Source organism: Ischnura elegans, chromosome 7, assembly GCF_921293095.1.
Source record: "Ischnura elegans chromosome 7, ioIscEleg1.1, whole genome shotgun sequence".
Taxonomy (NCBI): domain Eukaryota; kingdom Metazoa; phylum Arthropoda; class Insecta; order Odonata; family Coenagrionidae; genus Ischnura; species Ischnura elegans.
Genome location: NC_060252.1, coordinates 65,175,193 through 65,198,637, shown reverse-complemented (window position 1 = coordinate 65,198,637; position 23,445 = coordinate 65,175,193). Strand labels below are relative to the sequence as shown.

Here is a 23,445-nt window from a genome sequence, read left to right as displayed (position 1 = left end):
ATTTTGATTTTATTAAGAGTTCACGTCGTATACTGTTTTCCTTTCCCATGGTAAAGTTGAGGTTTCACTTGGATTTGGGTCATTTTTAAACCATCATCCGTGCTCTTCCATTGCATCAATCATCACGCCTCATTCACCGCCTCCCAATAATATTCAATACTCAGATATTTGGGATATTGTTCCATTGTGCTCTAATTCATTAGCGTAATTTTCATGCGGCAAAAATAGTCTAAAATTTTCCCATTAAAATCCGAAGATGGCGTATCCAATCGTAATGGAGTGTAATTTTTTCATGTTGAAATGACCACTACCAATTTTCCACTATTATCGTGGAGTACAAGTATCGTATTAGGTATCATATAATCGTGGGAAATTGCAAGTGTTTATTTCAATATTTTAGCCATAAATAGCGTTAGTCGTAATTGCTCCTGAGTGCCTCTCTAAAATCCCGTATCGTTATCTCCCGCGCAGGTCAAGATCTGGTTCCAGAACCGCCGGGCCAAAGAGCGCAAGCACCTGAAGAAGCGAGAGGACGTGGTGAGCAAGGAGAAGATGGTGGAACACCCGGAAGGACCACAGGGGCCGACACGAGGCGGCCCGGACCAGACCCAGGTCGCCCTCCCCGAGCAGATGCCGACCTCCGACCTCATGCCCAACCAGCTTCACATGGCCCCGCACCAGATGCACACACAGCACCACCACATGCACCACCCGCACCACGGCGACATGAGCGAGGCGCCACCCCAGGGCCAGCAGGCGCCGCCGCCCCAACAGCAGCAGCCCCAACAACAGACAGGCATGGTGATGCCCCTGACGGCCGTCACCATTGGCGGAGTCGACTTGTGACGTCAACACCAACCGTCCGTACGGGGCGAGGAACAGGTCTTGGGTGGTAGCGGACTGTCCGACGCGGACGGCGCAGTCGGCGCCGAAGCGATAGACGAGGATCACGCCTGGCTGCTCAACTGAAGGGACGCATAAATTAAGGGTGGAAATAAGCACTCCAGTCTCCACCTAAAAATAATGCTGAGATGGGCACGAGGATGGCCTGCATTTCAGATCGTGGCGAGCGAACTCTCCGAGTCTCAATAATCATCTTCTCTGACGGAATAAAAAAGGGAGAATTATCAAATTTGAGAATAAACTACGCTCCAATAGTTCTCCTGGAGCGAGCAAGCTCTCCGTGTGTTATCGAGCGGTTGAAAAAGAGGTGAACATGCAAGCACAACATCTCTACAAGTAGAATTCATTCATTGTGCTACGCTATGTCCTTCAGTTGGATTGCATATTGAGGTGTCATCAAGATTCGACGTCCTTTGTTATTAATTTTGAAAGGATATCCAGGAATCTCTCTGTGTTCAAAGGTAATTTTATATCCTTTCGTTCGAACTCTTAGAAATGATGGCTTACGCAAGGAAGGAGCTAATCACGTTGTAGAACGTGAAATGTACTCCGTCTGAGTTTTTGACCGAATAAACCTGCCGCGTTGAACGGTCGTTCAGACGTGAAACACTGATGTACTTTGAAATGTTATTTCATAGAATGATTGGTAGTTTTCGCTGCGTGCAGCCTCACCGGGATGGAAAAATTCAGCAAAAGGTGAAGGGACACAGTGAAGGCATTTCGGTCCCTTAGCTCAGGTGACCATCACCGCATCTGTGACCACTAACCTTTGCATCGAAGATTCTCATCGAGTTTTGCGAATACTAAAGTGAGACAGATACACGTTAGGGAGATGAATGAGCTAATTTATTCGCGCTAAAGACCCAAGTGTTTCTCCGATAGGTGGGACATGGATCACGTTCATAAAGAGGAGAAGAATCAAATCACCCTCTCAGCGAACGAAGCGATCTTAATTTGTGTTTCAGTTATCGATAGATCGACAACGATCGCTGCTGGTGTTGTGCTTTAATTACCTCACGAACACTTCTGTGGCAAAACACACGTGGGGAATTGAATTGACAACGAAGCTATCATTGTGCAATATAAGAAACGTTGTGGGCAGACCTAAGGAGAATGGTTTCCTCAGTTTCTCCCGCTCGGGACAAAAGAGTGATACCTATGACACACATGTGAACCGTGCCTTTTTCCAAAAATACGATTAAAAAGATAAAAGAAAAGAATTATATGTGTAACTTATATATGAGAGATTTTTGTGGAGACATCTTGGGTAGGGGGATGTGGTGCTGGGCTTGCGAAGACATTTAGTGAACGTTTGAGTGGGCCGTTAAAAAAATGTAACACCCCGTAGACTACGTCGATTTTGTTTTGTTTCCAGCTTCACCAGACATGCATAGCGTCCTTTTTTTCTTTTTTGACGGCGTGAGAGCTTTTTTCGCGCCTCATGAAAGATAGAGAAATATCGTTAAATAATTGACTGTATGTATAATTAATAGTATTATTATCATTATTAAATTTATTATAATTATTGAAATTTTGAATAGGAGTGGAGTGGAGAGAGTGTCTGAAGACGATGGATGGAAGAAAGGGTGGTGATTATGTTCACTTGGGTTGTGGCCATGCAAAATGGTGAAGTTGTCGACCAAATTCCGATGATCTGTAGTGAATATTTTGTAACTGAGGAATTAAACTTGAGAGAATGTGCAAATTATCTGAAAAAAGATGAATTGGTTCGACAGCGGATCCTGTACATTTTTGTCCGCTCTCCCGAGAGTGATAGCGAATGTCGGTGTCACAAGTGTTTACTCATATTTCCGTCACTTGTGCGAGTGTCTTTTCACATGAAATAAACATCAAGTAAATAAAAAAATATTGAGATGATGAAGTGTTTTCAATTAATTCCTCCCCTATTCTCCTTCAAGCGGAACCCTGGTAGTGATGGTCGATTGGTAGATCGCGCGGTTGGTGACTTCGTTACGTGTCCTGGTGTTCACAATCTTTTTAGACCTTTCTTGGTCCATTGTGCCAACCCCATGTTTACTCTGCCTACAACTAGCAGACAAGTTCACCATGCGTAAGATATTGGAAGAGCGCCGATGTTTCGGGTTTCGACTCGTCGTCCATTCTCAAGGCTACTCAGTGCAAGGCTCTTAAAAGTTTAAATATTCTGTTCGCCGGGAAAGTGTAGAATCATTCATAAGTTCACCACGGTTGAGGTATGAATCCGTCCAAACCAAGACCTAGCCCAATACCGCTTTAATTTCGGTGATCTTACGGGAACCGGCGTGACATTCTGGCAAGGCCTTTGGTCTAGAGATAGGCGAACAATAACGGTAAGTATTCGGTGGCACTGTCTACTCGAAGGATTTAAAATCGATAATAGCAAAATCACCAGTACTTTTTATGCCAGTACCTGAACCATGGTGATGTATTTAGCGCGAAAGATATCAACTTACGATGGCAATCATTGACTAGTGGTACATTGAAGCTTAACTATTATACCTACTACCACTAGTATACTTGTCTTTCATACGTAATATAGCAAAGTAAAATTCATGAAAGTGTGGCCGGAGGAAGATTGAAGTTATTAAGAGTTGTTTCAATATTACGGCTACAGGCCATGCCTACATCGTTACTGGAATTCGACATCTCTCGCATTCTTAATTAATTATGATTTTACAGGTTTAAAACCATTTGAAGGTTATAATACCCCGGTTGGTATTTGAGGCAAGTATTCTTGAATGGCGAATCATAAGGTCGCTCGACTGATAAAATCAACCTGAAAGATGCCATTGCGGCGGTTGAGATGTCTACCAATTTTATTGAAAGGTATATTTCCTGATTTAGAGTCGCCGTCGAGTGACGAAATGACCCCAGAGGCAACGCTAGGTCAGGGTCTGGCAAGACGAAGTTTTCTAAAAAGGGATCTTACAAAAATAAGGCATTGTATAGTAATTTGATCAAATATACCTTTACAAGATTAAGAACCTTGCATTTTACTCTGAAGGGGATTAACGAAGATCATTATCTGAATCATGAATCCCTATGGGAATTAATGCATGAAACATAGCTACCAAAACTAAAATTTATTTATTTATTATAGTATTCTACCGATTAAGGTAGGTTTGCATGGAGTATTCAAGAAGTGATCAGGGAGCCTCCCTTTCGTTCCAGCACTACATTCTTTAATTCACTGTAAGGCCTACTCTCTTTTAATCTATCTAAAAATCCTATTCTTTTCCTTCCCCTCCCTCGTTTCCCTAACATTCTACCCTCTAACACCATTTTCAACATCCCCTTCCCGCTAAGTACTCTCTCCATCCATACCTTCTGTATCCTCCGTATCTCATCTAAAAGCTGCCTCTCCTCGCCAACCATATCCAGCACTTTGCCATTCATTTTCCTCTCCGTCCCTTTCACCCTCTCCATTCTTCTCCATACCCACATCTCGAAATCTTCTCTCGTCTTCTCTCCTTAGTACCCACGTTTCCGCAAAGTAGAGAGTTACACTTCAGATCAAACTCTTCACTAACCTTTTCTTTAAACTCTTACATAACGATCCTCTCAGAAGCTCCTTCCTGTTCATGAACGCCTCCTTTGCTAGTGCAATTCGTTTCCTGATGTCCTTGCTACTGTGTCCGCTTTCCTTTAATGTGCTGCCGAAATAGTTAAATTGCTCTACCTGCTCAAGTTTTTCCCCACCTACTTTTATCTTGAGCCTCACGTTCTCGCTCGCGATACTTTACAAAACCGCATTACCTTAGTCTTCTTGTGATCGATCCTCACCCCATACTCCTCGCACCGCTCGTCTAACGCATCCACTAGAGCCTGCAGTCCCCTCGCTGACTAGCTAATAAGCGCCTGATCATCCGCGAACCTTACCGATTTCAATATCATTCCTCCCACTTTCACTCCAGCTTCCAACTCGTCCCACGCTTCTCTCACCATCTCCTCAGCGTATACGTTAAAAAGCAGCGGCGATAGAGGACAGCCTTGCCTCACACCTCGGCCACTGCTTGCTCACCCAGATTCTCCGTCCGCTATCCTCACTTGCGCAGTCTGAGCCATATACAGATTACGAATCAGTCGTATATCCCTCCAATCTACACCTATTCTCTTGAGAATATCCATTAACTTTACCCAGTTTAAAGTATACCGGGACTAGCCGCGGTGATAACTTTTACGGCAGTCACCCGCACTTTACCCAGTTCACCCTATCAAAAGCTTTTTCCGAATCCACGAAATAGGCATATACGTCCTGGTCGTATTCTAGGTTCTTCTCCTCGAGGGACCTCATTATTGTTACTGCATCACGAGTTGACTTCCCTTTTCTGAAACCAAACTGATCTTCGCCCAAATACTCGTTTGTCCTCGCCTCCTTTCGGCAGTTCAATATCCTCAGTACCACTTTCGCCGCATGCGATATTAGGCTGATAGTCCTATAATCTCCGTATTCCCAACGTCCACAGTCCACGCCTACTGCTTTCCTAGCCTTCATATCACGAAGTGCTCTCTCTATTTCTGAATCTAACATCCCCGGCCCAAGATCCTCCTCCTCCACTGCACTTTCCTCCTCTAAAGTCAATCTCTCCGGTATGTCCCTTCCTTCATAGAGATCCTCCACGTATTCCTTCCATCTACTCTTTACCTCTTCTCGCTCGCTGAGCATCCGCCCATCTTTAGCCTTAATTTTAGACATGGCTTGTCCTCTTTTGCCGCCCTATATCGACTTAACTTTGGCGTACAACGCGCCTACTTCCCCATCCTTCTGGAACTTATCCATTTCCTCACATTGTCTTTTTCACCAAGCCTCCCTTGCCCTCTTAGTTTCACGACGTAATCGATTATTTAGTTCTCTATACATTCTTTTTCCCTCCTCTGTGTCCATGCTCTTCCACTTCCTTCTCTCTTCCATTTCTTTTACCATCGCCTCCGTAACCCAAGGTTTCTTTATCCTTCTGCTGTCAACGTAGCCAATAGACTTCTCCGCCGCATTAGCTATTCCAGTTTTAATATTATCCCATCTTTCCTCAACAGTCTTCGTACTTTCAATCTCCCGTATACGAATGTCCACTATTTCCTGATATTCTCTCCTCATACTCCCCTCAGGGCTTCTACGCTCCATTACTTCGCCTTCCTAACTTTCATGAGTCTTTATAATCTTACGTTGAATTTCGTAAGTACTAGGTTGTGGTCTAAATCCGCATCTGCTGCAGGGGAGATGCGCGAGTTTTTCACACTATTCCTAATCCTCTGTCTTACCACAATGTAGTCTATTTAATATTTCCCCACCTCCCATGGACTTGTCCATGTGTACCTTCGCCCATTATGATGATTAAACCACGTGTTTGTGATGAATAATTTGTTTCTCCTGCAAAATTCTGCTGCTTCCTCACCCCTGTCGTTCCGAATTTCTAATCCAAAATCTCCTATTTCGTTTCCATCCCTCCCTTCCCCGACAGAAGCATTCCAGTCCCCCATCACTACCAGAATTTTTTTACTCGGTGTGTCTCTAATTATTTCCTCGAGCTGTTCATACACCTCATCTACTTCTTCCTCCCTATGATTGCTAGTGGGCATGTAAACTTGGACCACCACAAGGTTGGTGGGCCGCGCCTCAATTTCTACCACCAGAATACTATCGCTTACCTGGTCTATACCTACCACACGCTTACCCATCTTCCCATTTAATACGAAAGCTACCCCTTGCTGGCTTTTCTCCCCACCACTATATATTACGCTATACCCATCACTCCAATAGTCCCCCCTCACCTCCCTCCACCTCACCTCGCATAATCCTAAGATATCTATCCTCCCTTTATACATTTCCCTTTTGATATTTTCTAACTTCCCCACCCTCATAATTGTCCTCACATTCCACGTCCCTACATTTATAGCCATGTTTTCAGGGAAGAGATAGTTGGTAGAGTTTCCCATTTCCATTCCAACAGTGTTTTTCACGTGACAACAACACGTGGACTACCTTTCGTCAGGCTCCCACCCTTCGACCTATCTGGCATTAGTGGCGCTACCGGGAATAATTTAGAATTAATCCCGCCAGTGCACCTCTAGGGTTTACATAATTACAAGAGGTGAGCACGATCAAGATTAAATCAAGCAATTAGAGGGCGGAGTTCATACATTGTAAAGGCAGGAGAGAAATGAAAATCATTGCATTAACGATTCTAGCGGACCTATATTCTGACTGAAGAAGCTATTTCTATTGAAAAAAAAGAGAAAACATGACCCTAAATCATGAGTTTCTGAGAACGATCAATTTAAAAAAAACACCAATTAAAAAGTTGGAAGCCCGATAATGATTTCCTTATTTCCTTTTTTAACATTTATCCTTTGAATACTTCAGGAATTGCGAACCATCGTTCTCGATGGGGTTCTAAAAATTCAAGACCAATAGCATATTTGAGGGCGAATACAGCCACGCATAAGAAATTAAAAAAAACAATGAATGGTCAATTAAATTAATTAAACTTTCCATATCTTCTAAAAATAAAATTTAACCTTTTCTCAGTTGACGTTTTCAGATGATGGGTGAATGGCCTTCGCGACCCTAAATTAGAGTGTACCTGCGAGTCCTTTGTTTGGCGATAAAATGACAGGGTCACGAAATTTCGGAAAATACCAGGAAATAACGGCGGCAAAAATAACACAAAAAACTCTTTCCATAGCCAGACCTGAGATTTTCGACACAGATTCACCGCTGATTTTTCAAGCGATAATCTGATAAAAATGATCCAAGCAAATAAAAGCATGTGAATACTGTTACCACTACTCAGGACTGTTTTATTATTATTTTATTTATAAACACATAGGTTGGCTGTTGCCTTTGGCGAGGTATTACCTTCCGTCATGACGATATAATTGGGTAGGCTACTCGATTTAAATAGTGCTAGGCTGAAGAGGGTAATGGTTTTCCCCTTAACATGTGTATGGAATGGGTCCGTCAATTGTTTATCGTGATTTAATGTTAGCAAAAAAGGACATGATATTCTTCAACTTTAAGAAAATAAACTTCAAATTTCTCAACCATTACATAGAATTGATATCTTTCAAATAAATTTCTTTTGAATAGGTAGAGTAGTATAAAACTCCCAAGAGAGAACCAAGTAGGTTATAAAATTACTAAATCTAATGGTCCATGAACGCAAATATGATCTATTGTTGGCCAGGTATGAGAACTGTTATTCATTTTTTGAGCTTAACGGTAATAAAAGAGTAATTTGTGCTAGAAAATTTTATTATTGTGTTTTTATGAATTTAGCCCTTAATGATTTACACCCTAAAAGGCATAAATCCTATTATGCCACTATTTCTATATCACTAGTGTTTCTGAAATAAAAAAATCAGGATATCACTTGTTTCGAATATCTCTAATCATGAACTAATTTTGTAGAATGTGGTTCCTTTAGAAACACCGATACAGTTGACTGATTTTTAACCACTCAGATAATTCGCTTACATAAATGAATTGTTACTAATCACAATCATATATCCGCATTTTGAAGTACCACCATTTTGTTTCTTGAACACGAAACTCAATACAAATATCGCTCAAATTATTGAAGTTTTCTGAAGAAGATCATGGTCAAAAATATCAAACATTCCATTGTAAACCTCACAGGGAGCCGGTAAACAGTAATTCTGGTCGGAGGTAAAAAAAATAAACGCTGTCCTTTGCAGCAATTCATTCTATCTGAAAATCCTATTCTCTACCTTCCTTTCCCTCGTTTGCCCAACATTCTACTCCCTAACGCTGTTCCCAAGATCCCCTCCCCGCTCAGTACTCGCTCCATCCACACCTCTGTCTCCTCCGTGCCTGTATCTCATCTAGAAGCTGCCTCTTCTCACCCACCAATTCCAGCACTCCGTCGTTCCTCCTCCTCTCCGTCCACTTAACCTTCTACATTCTTCCGATTAAATATATGAGCTGAGAAAATTTTAAAATTTGCCCGATTTTTACACGCTTTTATTTTATGTATCTATTTAATGAAGCCCAATCTAAAAGTCCTTCCGAAGATGGCTAGATCCGCCATTTCTTCGCTAAGGGAAAGGGTATCAGTATTCCATTGTTATCAGTTCAGTGACGTCAATGGACGAGAACCTAGAGCTATCTCAAAGTTAAGATGGACAAAATAGTGAAAAATCGGTAAGTTAAGCCCAAGAAGACAGGGTTAGTTTTAACTTCACCCACAAAATATAAATTTTACCCGGCAAGCCACCCATTTGGGAGGGTAATTGCTCTGGGTTGTTTCTTAATCGACCCCGACTATTTAGTAAGGTGTTGTTGAGTCAGGAAAGAATAAAGAGAAACAGTATAGTCTTAAAGGGAAAAAGGGACGGCAGAAAATTAATTTGACAGAAAAGCGTTTTTATTAGGGGCTAAATCTATTCACATCTGACTATATTCCATTTAGTCTGTAATGTACTGAAAGAACATGAACAGTATTTAAGACATATGACTATTCATTCACAACATTGGAGATAAATGAGAGCGACACTATGAGCCACAGTCTCGGGTTCGAATGTCTGGTGTAGGTATCTATTCCGCAATTCCATTATTCTAGGCAGAAGAGCCCGGTGGGAATCCCGAGAGAAGTTAACTAGCAAAAAGGTGTTATTGAGAACTGAATAGGCAAGGCAAATTTGGGAGGGGAGACGGGATGGGGTGAATCGCAAAACAGTCCATGATAACCTTCCTCAACTGGCTATTAATTGATTTTTAAAATTCAAATGGTTCTTTTAAAAATTAGGTTCACCGTGTCCAAACCCCGATTTACACGAGGTATGTAATTGCACAACCTAATGTTCGTTAGAGCGTGAATTTCAAATACATCGTATAAAGGTGGGCATTGCAAGTGTGCATGCTCAAATGTACGAGCAAAAGTTGGCAAAACATCCCCGGCACCAACTCTAATATGTTTGCACGCCCGATTGAGAAAAATATTCAGTTTGAAGATATGCTGATTCTCCCCCGAGTAAAACAGTCATAAAACACTTCCTCCTATTTTCCCTTGCCAATTATTTTACATTTTCAGTCACCTTCACGCCGCTGTCCGAGAAATTTTGAAAATTTTTGAAAAGCTTGTAATGAGTTAAAATAAAAGCGGAAAAGAACGATGGTACTTTAATTTTTGGGCCGCTGAAGACAAATGTCGTCCAGACAGGCTATATATCCATCGTCCTAGTGGAGAAACAATCCTCAAGTTAGATACAGGGGCGGATAAAGGTCGTTGTATTTTGGATGAGCGGGTCATTACTTTCCGATGCGCCTTGCTGGTATGCAATACCTCCGGCCAAAGCGAGAATTCGTTTCTTATTGATATGCGCAGGCAAGGTGTCGGCAATCTTCTACGAAGATCCAAAAGTCGGCAATCTTCTTGGAAGAGCCAAAAGTTATAATTTTTCCACAATTCACAGTTTTTAAAGAGCCACTAAAATTTTTGTTCCAATGTTATGGTTACGATTTGGTTAGGATTAAGAAAACAAATTTGATTTTTTATTTAAAATAAATAGCTTTAAATACTAAATAATATTTATTCTAATAGAAATATAAACATCAAATAATTGATTTAGATATATCGCTACAATAGTTACTTCAATGGGGCACAGTTAATTAATATGGTATCCTCTCTCCTTCCGACAATCATGGTTTTTATCCTGCTTGCAATATTTTTTGAGTTTTGAAAATAAAATAATATATTATTATTATATTTTGCGTAAGGAACTGGAAGGCCGCTATTTGACTCTGAAAGGCCCGCAGCAGAACCGTTAGTTGCCGACCCCTGGCGCTTCGCTTTTAGATACCAATTAATTATTTTTTAACATTGTTTGTTCAGATAGTGAAATGAAAACTTTCATTTGAGAACCACCTGAAAGATCTATTCAAATTTTCCAGAAATTACGGGGAGGAGGAGATCGGCTGCCTTCAGCCTTAATCTGCAATTGGGGATGATATTGTGCCGAAATTATTCAAATACGACTAAATCTGCCAAAATACCTACCTTAATTTAGTAGCCACCTTCATAAGTGGCTACTTTTACGCAGGAACGATCGTATTTTCAGCATAAATTCTGTAAATTTCTCCTCTTTTAGGCGACCACCTCATTCAAGGGACAGTAGCCATATTTTTTTCGGCCAAAGGCTTATCATTCCGAGGACGTTTAAATTTCTCTCGGAAGGTCGTATTTATCATCTTTTCGCGACGAATTACTTGTTTAAAACTTACTTAACCATTACGATCGCCAAAAAAGAGTTGTTGAACGATACTATTGCCATGGGAATCAAGAAACCTGGATGGATGATACACAATTATTTAAGCCCTAGGACACGCTTTTCTTTGGAACGTTTACTTAGTGACATAAAGAGAAAAATATCGACATGGATATCAACAGTCTCATTGATAAAGAAAACATACAAGAGGTTAATACAATAACATTTGAAGGGTTTATATAGGTGACCAATGTAATAATTTACTCGTATATACAGGAGTGCCGACTTACAAAAAATATTGGGGGGGGGGGGCAAACCGGGGACCTTGCCACGGTAAATTTTTTAAATAGTGAATTTTAAGTTTTTTAAGCATTTTAGAAGAGTCATATGATCAACATTAGTACCCTCATCACTCGAATCTCGATATCTGGATACTCCGGGGAAAATCAACAACCCTGACATTTTTTCCTCACATCTGTGAAGAATTTTTGGGGGGGCTCGGGCCCACTCAGGCCCCATCGAGTTGGCGCCACTGCGCATATATGTTGGTATGCGAGAACATAATAATGCATTAATTGATTAAAAGTCGCGTTATTAATTTCATTTTTAAGAATTAATAATGAGACATTGTATTATACATAAATTTATGATTGTATTACGTAATGTGACTTGTGAGTTGCTTTTTGAGCTCTTTGAATTAATTTACAGAGGGCCTTATTTCTTCCTTTAGAGAATTCAATATCCAACATGAAATGACACATACCATTTATGCGGCACATAAGTACTGAAAATATTGCGGATAGCGCAGTGGTCAGTGCAAAGTCTCGGTAAACCAGGGGTTCGATTCCCGGTCAAGGGAAATTTTTCGCAGTGAAATTAATGTGAATCACTAATGGCATCTGAGGAAGCTGGACAAGAGTCGCAAACGAGAGGGGATGAAATATGGCGGCCCTATAACGCGGGCCGCGTTTCAATTTTTCCCCGCCCACTCCCACATCCCTAAGGGGAGGCTTCAACCCCTTCCCTTTCAGCCTAGCCGCGGCACCCGCCACGCCACCTAGCGCCATAGTCGAGTCGTTCCGACCCCATTCCGCGGGTGATTACAAAAGCACATAAGCCAACGGATTTACGACCCCCGCGGCGGAGAGGAGGAGATGGAGCGAGCAAACATGGCGGCGGACTGCTCCGTAGAGAAAAGAGGGACCTCGTTATGGCACAAATCACTATTTACTCGGGAGGCGGTAGGGAGTGCGACGGTCAAAGGGATTCGACGAGCCGCCAGATTGGTCTCTTACCATCTTAATTTAGAGGCGAAGGCGAAAATCCATTAATCAGAGAAAAGCCATAAATATGAGGAGCGTGATTTCCTTGCCTAATACGAGCGAGCGATGCAGAGCTTTGGTGTCGTTCACTTAGTGATGGAAAGGTCGAATCCGATTAAAATAAGTTCAACCGATTCAGGCGTGATATAGTGGAAGTTCGACATATTGAAATGAAAGGTAGTTGCATTTTTCAACAATTATTTTAGTGCATACCACGTATTTCGGCTCTAAGAGTCCTCAATCCGTCCGAATTGTACCAAATGATGCCTCTGGGAACCGAAACGCGTCATGCGCATTGAATAATTGCGGAAAAATGCGATTACCTCTCATTTTAATATTCAATTCACTTGGTCGCACTGGGATTTAACAGAATCTTAATTCCATGAGCCATTAAATATAATGCATAATGCGTTAAATATAAATTTATAAAAAGAATATAAATTATCAAGCATCGTATCAACGATAAATATCCTAAGACAGCGAATAAATTAGGTAATATAAATGTAAAATAAATGTGATACTAAATACATAAACCTTATATTCAATTCACTTGCTAACAGATCCACTTTCCACCGTCCGTCGAGCACGATATTCCCCGTGGCCAAGAGCGAGCTGCGAATTGTGCCGCACGATCGAAAAATCGATCTTAATTTCGGCGTCGCAGGTGGTCGCAATTCTCCTTTTGGATCATACTCTTTGGGTTTTGCTCTATATGTGGAGTTAATATCTCGAGGTAACTCGGTGATCCTTTCTTGTAATCCTACATTAACAGAAAATTTCTACGAAAAACAGGGTCAGCCATTTTGTATCATATCGGCCAAAAATACTACAACTGAGTATTGAAAGTTGCCGAGAATTAACAATTATTTACCGCATAATAATATTTAAAATTTTTGTTCCTGTTGAATAACTACAAAAGGTGCGGCATTAGTTTTAGCATGCTGAACTTCGAAAAAAATTCAATGGGGGCAATTAGCAATTAGCAAAATTTGTTCAACTTTGAGTCCTAGTAATTTGTTTAAAAAAGTAACCAATTAAAAACGGTTTGCGTAAAAAAATGCCCGAATGTAGAGACAACAACTGAGCAAACTTTCAGATTCCGCACTCAAAAAAATCGTTTTTGAGGTTTTGTCAAGCTTTTTTCGATTTCAGCCCACTGTGCGCCACTGCGATGCATGCTGCTACCAGGTAGTAGAGTACCCTGCTAGCAGGTAGCGCTTGGCTTGAATAAGGATTATTAATACCCTATCAAACGAAGGAAATTTTCCGATCTTGGGCAATTTTAATAGGTGATTATTAAGAGATGTTTCCCTGAGCTCTGTGCCTCATGCATGCATTGGTAATCTCAGACAATGTATAACTCCTGACTACTCGTATAGCATCTAGGTCCCTGTGACATTGCGTGGAGTGGCATCGCATGGGCCCCAATCTGGCATTTTTCAAATGAGGATAAAATTGACCCTTGCCATTCGTCTAAACCGGTATTTCTAAAACGAAATAATTTGTACATCATGAATACACTAATTGTGGGTAACGAATCGCAATCAATGTCTTGCGTTTTCTTTGATGAAGGACACTACCTTATTCATGTTAAACTCTTACACTCACATAACTCTGATACAAGGTATACACACACGTTCCCTAACCAGAAAACTGAGAGAAATACGCATTTTATGTAATGACAATTTTTACTATACTCTCAAAATTTCTAATGATTTCGTATTAGCACCTTCACAATGATGTTTTTACGTATGGGCGTACTAGGGGCAGGAGGGGGTAGCTGCCCCCCTCCCCTAGAAGCAAAAATCGCAAATGTCTTTAAGGAAAATAATATTTTTTTCGAGCAAATAATTTTAAAAACTAATAAAGAGCTGTTACAGTTTCCTTAAAATGTTTCTTTGATTCACCTTTTCCATGCTTAAATCTTACCTACAACTTGAACAACCATGCCTTCCCACCCCCCTATGTTGATCCTGGGTACGCCCTTGTTTTTACTAATCCATTTTATGTATATAATATAACACATAGTATTTCTGGTTCAAAAAATAACAGCTGTGGCCCTTCCTGTGTCCATGCTATCAGTACAAAAACCAATTTTCCCGCACCCCTAAACCCTCAATGTTAAATTTTCATATTCCTTTCTAACAACTAATAGACTACTCTAGTCCTGATTACTGGTCTTTAATTTTCAATTTCATTCTATTTCATCCTTACCTTTGAATCATAGAACAATAAAGCCTTTTCATTCGTGAATATCCCTCTGTGCCACATTTAAACATGCATGTACCGATACACATTCACGGAATTCTTAGGATGGGCTTAATTGCGGTAAAGTGCACCGCTAGTAATGCATCTCTATTAATCACAATGCACGAAGTTCACTTCTTAGCAACTGGAATCACACCTCATCATTGCTAAGGCAAGGAAAGATAGCCAAGGAGAACATGGGCTACAGACAATTAACCTCGACTTCTTTGATTTTCTTGATGATTTCAGCAGAGATTAGAAAGCCATTCCCACAGAATGGCCAATTCCAAAATCTTCCTTCAAGCATACAAAGCCCTAACACTCAATCACCGAAATCTTCACACAGCGGGTATCCCTCATCAACCCTTGGGCACGAAAACCTTCGGGCCCGAATCCAAATAGGGTAGTTTCCTTCATCAAAGAAAACGAAAGGCATTGATTGCGATTCATTACCCACCATTACTGTATTCATAATATACAAATTGTTTCATTTTAGAAATACCGGTTTAGACGAATGGCAATGGTCAATTTTTATCCTCATTTGAAAAGGGCCAGATTGGCGCCCATGCGATGTCACTCCACGTGACGCCACAGGGACCTAGTTTCTATACGATAAGATAGGAGTTATACGTCGTCTGAGATTACCAATGCATGCATGAGGCGCAGAGCTCAGGGAAACATGTCTTAATAATCACTTATTAAAACTGGCTAAGGTTGGAAAGTTTTCTTCGTTTGATAAGGTATTGATAATCCTTATTTAAGCCAAGCGCTACCAGCCAGCAGAGTACTCAGCTACCCGCTAGCAGCCTGCGTCGTATCAGCGCTAAGCCTCGCCTCAAGGTCACCTCACAAGGCGGCAGCGGGAACCAGAAATACGTCACACGGAGATATTTCCCGACATTCATACTTGCCCGTCGCGTTTTCGCGCGCTTGAAAATCTTCACTTTTCATTTAATCGCGAAAAATAGATATCGTCATTTAAAAATCTAAAAGCGTGAAATACGTACTCCAGGATAAATAATCTTTCGATTTAGGCAATAAAAAATAATAGGAAACCACCCTATTGGCGTCACGCAGTCGCGCGTCCAATATCAAAACCTAAATATATCGTGATTAAAAAACCACCACCATTATTTAAAGTATCGAGCTGTGTGGAAAGATGCATTCTGTATGATTTAACAGTTATACCGCGAATAGTATGAATGCATGTGGGGATCCTCTAACATCTACATATATATAATAACGGCCGGTAATATATAATAATTGTCAGCCTCGGTGGCGGCGGGGTAACGTCCTCGCCTGTCAAACAAGAGGTCGCGGGTTCGAGTCCCGCCTGGGTAGGTTTCACCGGTCCAGAGTGTGGTTGTTCGTGTACGTTTACTTGTTAAATTTCTTGAATACCCCGATTTAAAGCGGCCAGTATAAGCTGTGTTGGTGGTTTGAGAATAAAATAAAATATAAAAAATACCCTGCGAGCCAACTCCAGGGTGTTTGGCAGGGAGTGATCAATCACCAGCATGCAATTGGATTCCCACATGCGCACCACACGGTCCAAAAAGCGTTTCGCATACTTAAAAATTATACTACCACATCCTGTTAGAAATAATAATAAAATTCGGAAACATGCATTAGAGTATACATTAGTGATGGGCAAAATCGATCATTTTAGTGATTCAATCATTTTGACTCGAGTCACATAAGTGATTCAATCAATTGATTCAATCACTATGATCGAAAAGACTCAAATCAAGATTCAATCACTTATGATCGAAAAGACTCAAATCAAGATTCAATCACTATGATCGAAAAGACTCAAAGGAGTCATGATTGAAAAGACTCAAAAGGAATCATGATCGAAAAGACTCAAAAGGAATCAAGATCGAAAAGACTCAATCAATGGATGTAATAAATCACTTTGAATAATCGAATAAATACTGCCTCATCTGCGAAGAGCATTGGTAACGCTGATTGCTATCCATATTATCATTTCATATACTATTTTAATTGTGAATTCCTAGATGAGTAAATTAGATTGCAAAAATGAAGGAAGCAGTGTCATGAAAATATTTGGGAAGGCGAAACTGCCACAGTTTCTTAACACTAATAAAATAATTTCTAACTATAGTTGATCAAAATATAACACAAAATACACCACACACTATGCATGAATCTGATCTGCAGGATAATTTTATGAACGGCTCAATAAAATATAACCAGCTTTAACTGCTACTTCTTAACGTTCTCCTACAGGAGTCATCTTAATATTTTCCTTTTACGTGTATTGGTGTTATTAATACTGATAACTGCTGGAAAACATTTAAGAAAAAGATTACACAAGTATTCAGTTCTTCATAACATAGTATTTAATTTTATCACAACTATTTCTGCCCTGACGAAAAGAGATTAAGCATCGGTCGTTCCAAATTTTGAATCAAACCGGAAACCGAGATGATTGATATGAAACCGGAAGTCGGAGTGATTGATGATTGATGATCGACTTGTTTAACGAAATGAATCACGAGTCATTTGATTCACCTAGTGATTCAATCTTTTTGATCGAATCGTTCATGATCGACCCATCACTAGTATACATAAGTTATTAGGCTACACTACAGAGTCATCTAATCTATTTGTGAGTTCTAACGCTGCCGTTATAATCTCTTATTGATCGTGGAATAAAAGACATTCTGAATCTGTCTGTTCTACGTACTATCTCTTTTATTTTATTTACATGACCTGATCTACCGTAGTATGTTGCGTTCGTAAGATAATGTTAATTTCGTCAGAGAAGATACCGCTCTTGAATTTAATTAACATGCTGGCATCCCAGGGCAAACACCCTAGAGGTGGCTCGCAGGGTACCATATAGATGTAGATGTATATGATATTCTGCCGGGCTCGCCAACGGGTAAAAGATTTGAGCAAAAAGCAGCTTATAAGAGCAAAATGACCTTCATCGTCGAAGCAGCATATGAATAAAACCCTAGATTCTACTGAAATGTCTTTTGAAGGAGGTAAGATTTGGCCAGTGTTCCATATACACTAAAACCTAGCCCATACCGAGGCGCCAGCTCTCCCCCAAATTACATCGTGACTACTTAGTGGGGCGGATGGGGTAGACACAACAAACCCCAACCGCCCCGGCGCCACCTTCTCCCACCCCCATTCTTCCGCCCAATCCCAATTGTCCCAGACTCCCCACATGAATAGGTAGTATTTCCTACTAATTTCAGGAATATTCGGATTATGAAAAAAATTATCTTCCCTCTGCTGGTTTCGATCCTACGACCTTCCTCATCGCAGGCGGAGATGGTACCACTGGTCTACGAAGACAACTGAGTTAGGATTGTGTTTCTTAACGTATTTAACATCTTATATGAACCACAGGCTTCAGAGTTTCCATGCTCGCAGTACCAGAACTGACTGATAAATAAATTTTGGGTCTTCATTGCGATTAATGGGTGGATCATAAAGTTAACTCCTACTGATCCTCATCAGTGTGCCCTCAAATATTTGAAACATGTGATAATTTACCATTTACGCACCGTGTGTCCTATTCTTCCCCTCTTTTTGCAACCATCAACTGTCCCTCACGGAAGAACCTCATTGAGACAAGTAAGAGTGACTGACTGGCCCTAATTACCAATGCCCTCTCCCTAAGATTAAATCTGAATGCTATGTCTCATTACGGTGATGGTGTGAACCATCCAGTCCTCACAGGCGTAAGTATAACCCTCGACTATTATGACACAAGCTTTTGGGAAATAATTATCACAATTTGATTCAATGCATAATAATTAAAGTACACGCAAAACTTAAATCAGTGTAACAAAGAGAGAACTTTGTTGAGAAGAGCAAGTCTGGTTATACGGTGGTGCGATTTGAATCTTTCCCAGTCTATATTCACTCTTGATCACAACCGCGTAGCACACAATCAATAGGACTTAAGGTTATGTCACATCAAAAATAAAAGTCAAACATATGGGGTGATTTTAATTGGTTCATTTTATTTTTGTCAATTTGTACAATTATAGATATTTCACATGGAATATTTATTTCAAAATCAACTCGATTACTTTTTCATTGAAACTTGCACACATTTCAAATACAAATCTTTTGCAGACGTCCAAATCTGTTCCGTATTCAGATAGTTCGTCATCCACATTTTCAAGAAACTTAAATATGTAATCCGAAATATTTTCTATATTTTTGCACACATGAGTGGATGTTTTACCTCTGCACCCATTGCAGTTGTTTTCGATTTTTCTGCTGATAATTTTAACCAAATTATCCATAACATTTGGAAATGCCTCCCCCCAATTCAAGCACTGTTCAATGGCATGGTTGATACATTTCTCTAAACTCAGGAGACCACGCCAAGAGGCCGACCCTAGCCACACGCAATATTTCTCCATTCCGTCCACAATTTTTACTAACTTCATTAGTTTTTCACCATAAAGTTCACAAAATTGCACACTGATATCACCGACTAAAATCTTATCCATTTCACTTCCACTTTCGAAGAAGGAACCAATCTTTCTCTGCTCTTGAAGAATTTCACGCCATTGCGGTGGTCTGAGGGATATGCCTAGATTTCCGTTTTTCCCGATGAATATAGCTGCTAGAAATTCATTTTCGGGGTCCAAACCCACTGTCACCTTCTTTGACCCGGAGAAATTCAGGTCGTACGTCGTATTCATCACTGTGTTAATTTTTTCTCCCCCTGGAATAAGTCTCTCTGAAGAAGTGAATACTGTATCACTAGCAGATGATTGCCGATTATTTCCTCTGTGATTTGGGTGTGTGCCGATATTATTAGCATGATCCATCTCTTCGTTACGGTGTCTTTTGCTCCGTTTAGTGCCGGTTACTTTTCTGCTTTCCTCGTGGGTTCTGGATCTGCAGTGCCTGTTAGAGGCATAAGGATGAACTCTCTTGCCAGTTTCCATTGCGTTAACAAGATTTAACTTGTCAGTGAACAGAGGTATAACCAATGTCTATGACGATGCGACACCGCTTACAGGGCTAGACTGAACGTGTTTCTATGAAGCACGTCGCATTTTATTTATACAGTGCATGAGATAATCACTTAAAACGGTAAATACGCTGAGGGCGTCACAAATGAGAGCATGTTATTCAATCACAATGTGTGGGGAAGGAAAACATTTCGCTGAGGTGCAAAAACAACACACATTCTGAGATATATTTAAGCTACCCGACCCACTTTCAAGATAATTTTGGAAATTTAATAATCCCGATAGCATATGTTGTTTGCTTTAGATAAAGATTTTCCATCTTGGTAAGAGCAATTAGTTTGATAGATTTCAGATTGAAATTCTGAAATATTTTTACAAACACGGCGCAACATTTTTCTAACGAACGTTTTCACCATTCTATCATTTTTTTCTCTATTCTTACCGAAATATTTCAGAATAGCATTCAAAGTAAGCCCCCGACACTTATGATATAGAAAGAAAATACAATAATGGCCGCAAACTTCGGAAGAATAACTTTGAAGTGGGAAATAATTATATCTCCATGAAACTGAATTCCGCGATATAAAGTGGTGATGGCTCTTAACGGTGGGGGTCATTCCGTAGCTATCAAAATATTCTCCATGACGATTTTTATCGATGTAAAATGCCACCCAATGTTCGCCTGGCTTTCGGTGTGGATCCGTGTTCGCGATGTATGCACATGGAAACTGATTTTTCACGGGGAGTTTATCCGCAGGAGGAGGAGGAAGGAGAAAAGGAGGAGAGGGATGAGTTGGAGAAAGAGCATGAGTCTTCTAATGAGGAAGTCCATGATTCGTCACAGCGAGATGACCACAGTGAAGAGACTGACACAGCTGATGATGACATCGATAGTAAAGGTAAATTTCAACTGCAAGGAGAGAGCGAAAAGTTTTACAAAAAATTTAATATTTTTGGTAGATTGTTGAAAATTAAGTTAAAAGAAACACCCGAAAATGTTTCGCCACTGGAATGGATTGGGGAGACGATTAATGATATTTTGAAGTACATTAAATCAAAAAATGTCAAAGACCATGACCAGCTGGGACTGTCAATATTTTCAGATATTTCCCCAGAAAATGCTATTGACATATCTTTCAGGCGATCAGACCAACTACATAGTGATTTGGTCTTTGATACTTTCTCTAAGTTTGCCCAGAGTAATAATAATTATTTGATTTCTCATAACTTAAACCTAACTGTGCACCATGTTGTAATGCCTCAGGGAAGAGGAAAGAGATTCACGCACCCAACCGCGCTAACATTTCATGATTTTTGTAAATCCAAGAAAAGTATCATTGTTATCAATAATGATGATTCGTTGTGTCTAGCGAGAGCACTAGTTGTCTCTATGTCTAGATATTTAGATAGCTTGCCTGATCAAATTAGGGTAAGAAAAAATACAGGTAACCTGCAGTCACTAAAGGCCAAGGAGTTATGCAAAAGGTATAATGTAAATTTAGAAAATGGTGGAGGAATTGAGGAAATTAAAAAATTTCAAGAGCAGCTTTCAGGTTTTCAAATAACGGTTTTTTCTGATAGAAAGGGACGCGACGTTTTATTCTGCGGTCCTGATTCCACTCCTGATCACCAACGAAAGCACATTGATCTGATTTATCTCAATGGCCATTTTAATGTCATCACATCCGTAACTGGTGCATTTTCTTGCTCGTACTACTGCCGCAAATGCCGTGTTCCTTACAATCAAAAGGATGCTCATAGATGTGAAAAACGATGCAGATATTGCCACTCAAACGAGTCTTGCAGTGATGATTCGGTAGGGGCGACCAAAATCTCATGCGATTTCTGCAATAGAATATTCGTTAACCAAGACTGCTTCGAGAAGCATAAAATGTTAGGGAAAAATGGTGACATTACATCCTCAGTATGCGCCAGGTGGCGATTTTGCAAAGAATGCTCGAGAGTTTATTCTACGGAGGGGCGTTCATCTCCACATGTTTGCGGCGAGGTATACTGTGCGGCATGTAAATGTTTTCAGGTACCGCCACACTTTTGCTACATGCAACCAGACGTCCAGAAATCGATCTACAAAAGAGATGACAAAGTGATGTATGTCTTTTATGACTTAGAATGTCGTCAAGACACTATCCTCCAAAACGGTACATTTGAGCACCACCCTATTCTCTGCGTTGTACAACAGGTTTGTTCATCTTGTTGTCTCATTCACGAGTCAGTTCACACATGCCACACATGCGGATGTAGACAGTATGTTTTTGATAGCGAGGACCCCATTTCTCAATTTTTTGATTATTTAATGCTGCCAAGAAAACATTGCTGCTGTGGCAATAGCCATCATCCCAATTCAAACCGTGGTAATGTGCGGTCAGCCACAAATTCTGTTCTCTGGTACGTTTTCCAAGTTTTGATGAATGGTACGGTGGTAAAACAATCCAGTGGTCAAATACTTTCTTACTGTCATCTAATACTGCGACTTCTTTGATTACAAATTTTCCAAAGTCATCAGAGCATGCTTGAAAGTCTATGAAGAGATTCGTCATGTCTGGATGGTTTCTCGCTACAAAATAAGCCTAGCGTTCTTCTTACATCACATTTTAACTTCCATAATCCACAAATATGGTTCTATTTTTATCGATCTCGATGATGTTATCGAATTCAGCGTAAATTATGCACGTTATTGTTTCCTCGAGAGCTTCCTGAAAACGCACGTCCAGTCTTAGACTACCCTGTTTCATAAGATTCCAATGTGATCCCATGTTGGCCGATAGATCTGGGGTTAAGTCGAAAGCCGTTAAACAATAGCCATAAGGGTAGCTACTCCGTGGAATAGAATTTCCTTCATTTAAAAAATGAATTCCTGTACCGCTAAACAATGTGTGGTAAGCCATAACATATAGTCTATGTTCGGTGAAATCTGTTTGGAGTGATTTTGATGGTATTTCCATGCCATCCGCGTATAAGGATAAATGAGTTCTCTTGAAATGCTGAAAGTTAAATGGATTCTTTGTAATGTCTCCGTTGAACGCTTTGTTTGTAACCAATCCTATAATACATCGCTTAGGCAGTTGCCCAATGTATATGTTGTCAAAGACTTCGCTTTGAATTCCACCCGGAATAGTAAGAACCTTTACATCAACTCTCGTCAAAGGATATTTTGCGGTAGTCACTTCAAGAGCTTTGCTATGTGCTATCATAACTGTTGGATTGATGCGTACACGTCTTACCAAAAGAGTAGCATCAAGTATATTCACTTTTGTGTTGGAAACATCTGAAATGAGGCTGAATTGATCTCGAGACCGAACCATTTTGATCCGCATTTCAATTCCGTTGAGCAAAAATTTATCTTGATTGAATATATCGCTATGAATGCGACCCATCATATCTATTGGTTTGCTAAGAGCAGTGAGCCCTTTTCGTGTTGTGAAACCTGCATTTAAATGATCGACATTATCCATGTGTCCGGCTACGTCACCATACCATAGAGACGTGGTCAGGTGGGATTTTTTAGCAGCGGGTCCGTAGCTAAGAAGAGTTTCGAGATATGACCTATAAGGATACGTATTGCTTGGAGGCGATATCAATTTTTGGTTCAGGAAGACGTCAACTTGGGAGAAAAGAGAGTGCAAAAAATTATTTACTGGACCGACTTTGTGATCAGCGGTGATTTCCCCTCCATCCTGTTTTATAATTCGCACAGTTAGATGGATAAGAGTTTGTGTAAGATCAAGATAATCGTCACCACTTCCTGGAACAAC

The 23,445-nt window shown here is 40.4% G+C and overlaps 1 protein-coding gene across 2 annotated transcripts in view; it reads left to right on the top strand.

Moving 5' to 3' along the window:
* The window catches only part of LOC124162605 (homeotic protein caudal-like), a 95,850-nt gene extending 93,069 nt beyond the window's left edge, over window positions 1-2,781 (top strand). For both annotated transcript variants that reach the window (XM_046539191.1, XM_046539193.1), the window contains one exon: window positions 472-2,781. In XM_046539191.1, the coding sequence (XP_046395147.1) occupies window positions 472-846 (375 nt within the window). In that variant the 3' untranslated portion in view covers window positions 847-2,781. The remainder of the gene's footprint in view (window positions 1-471) is intronic.
* The last annotated feature ends 20,664 nt before the right edge of the window (window positions 2,782-23,445 follow it).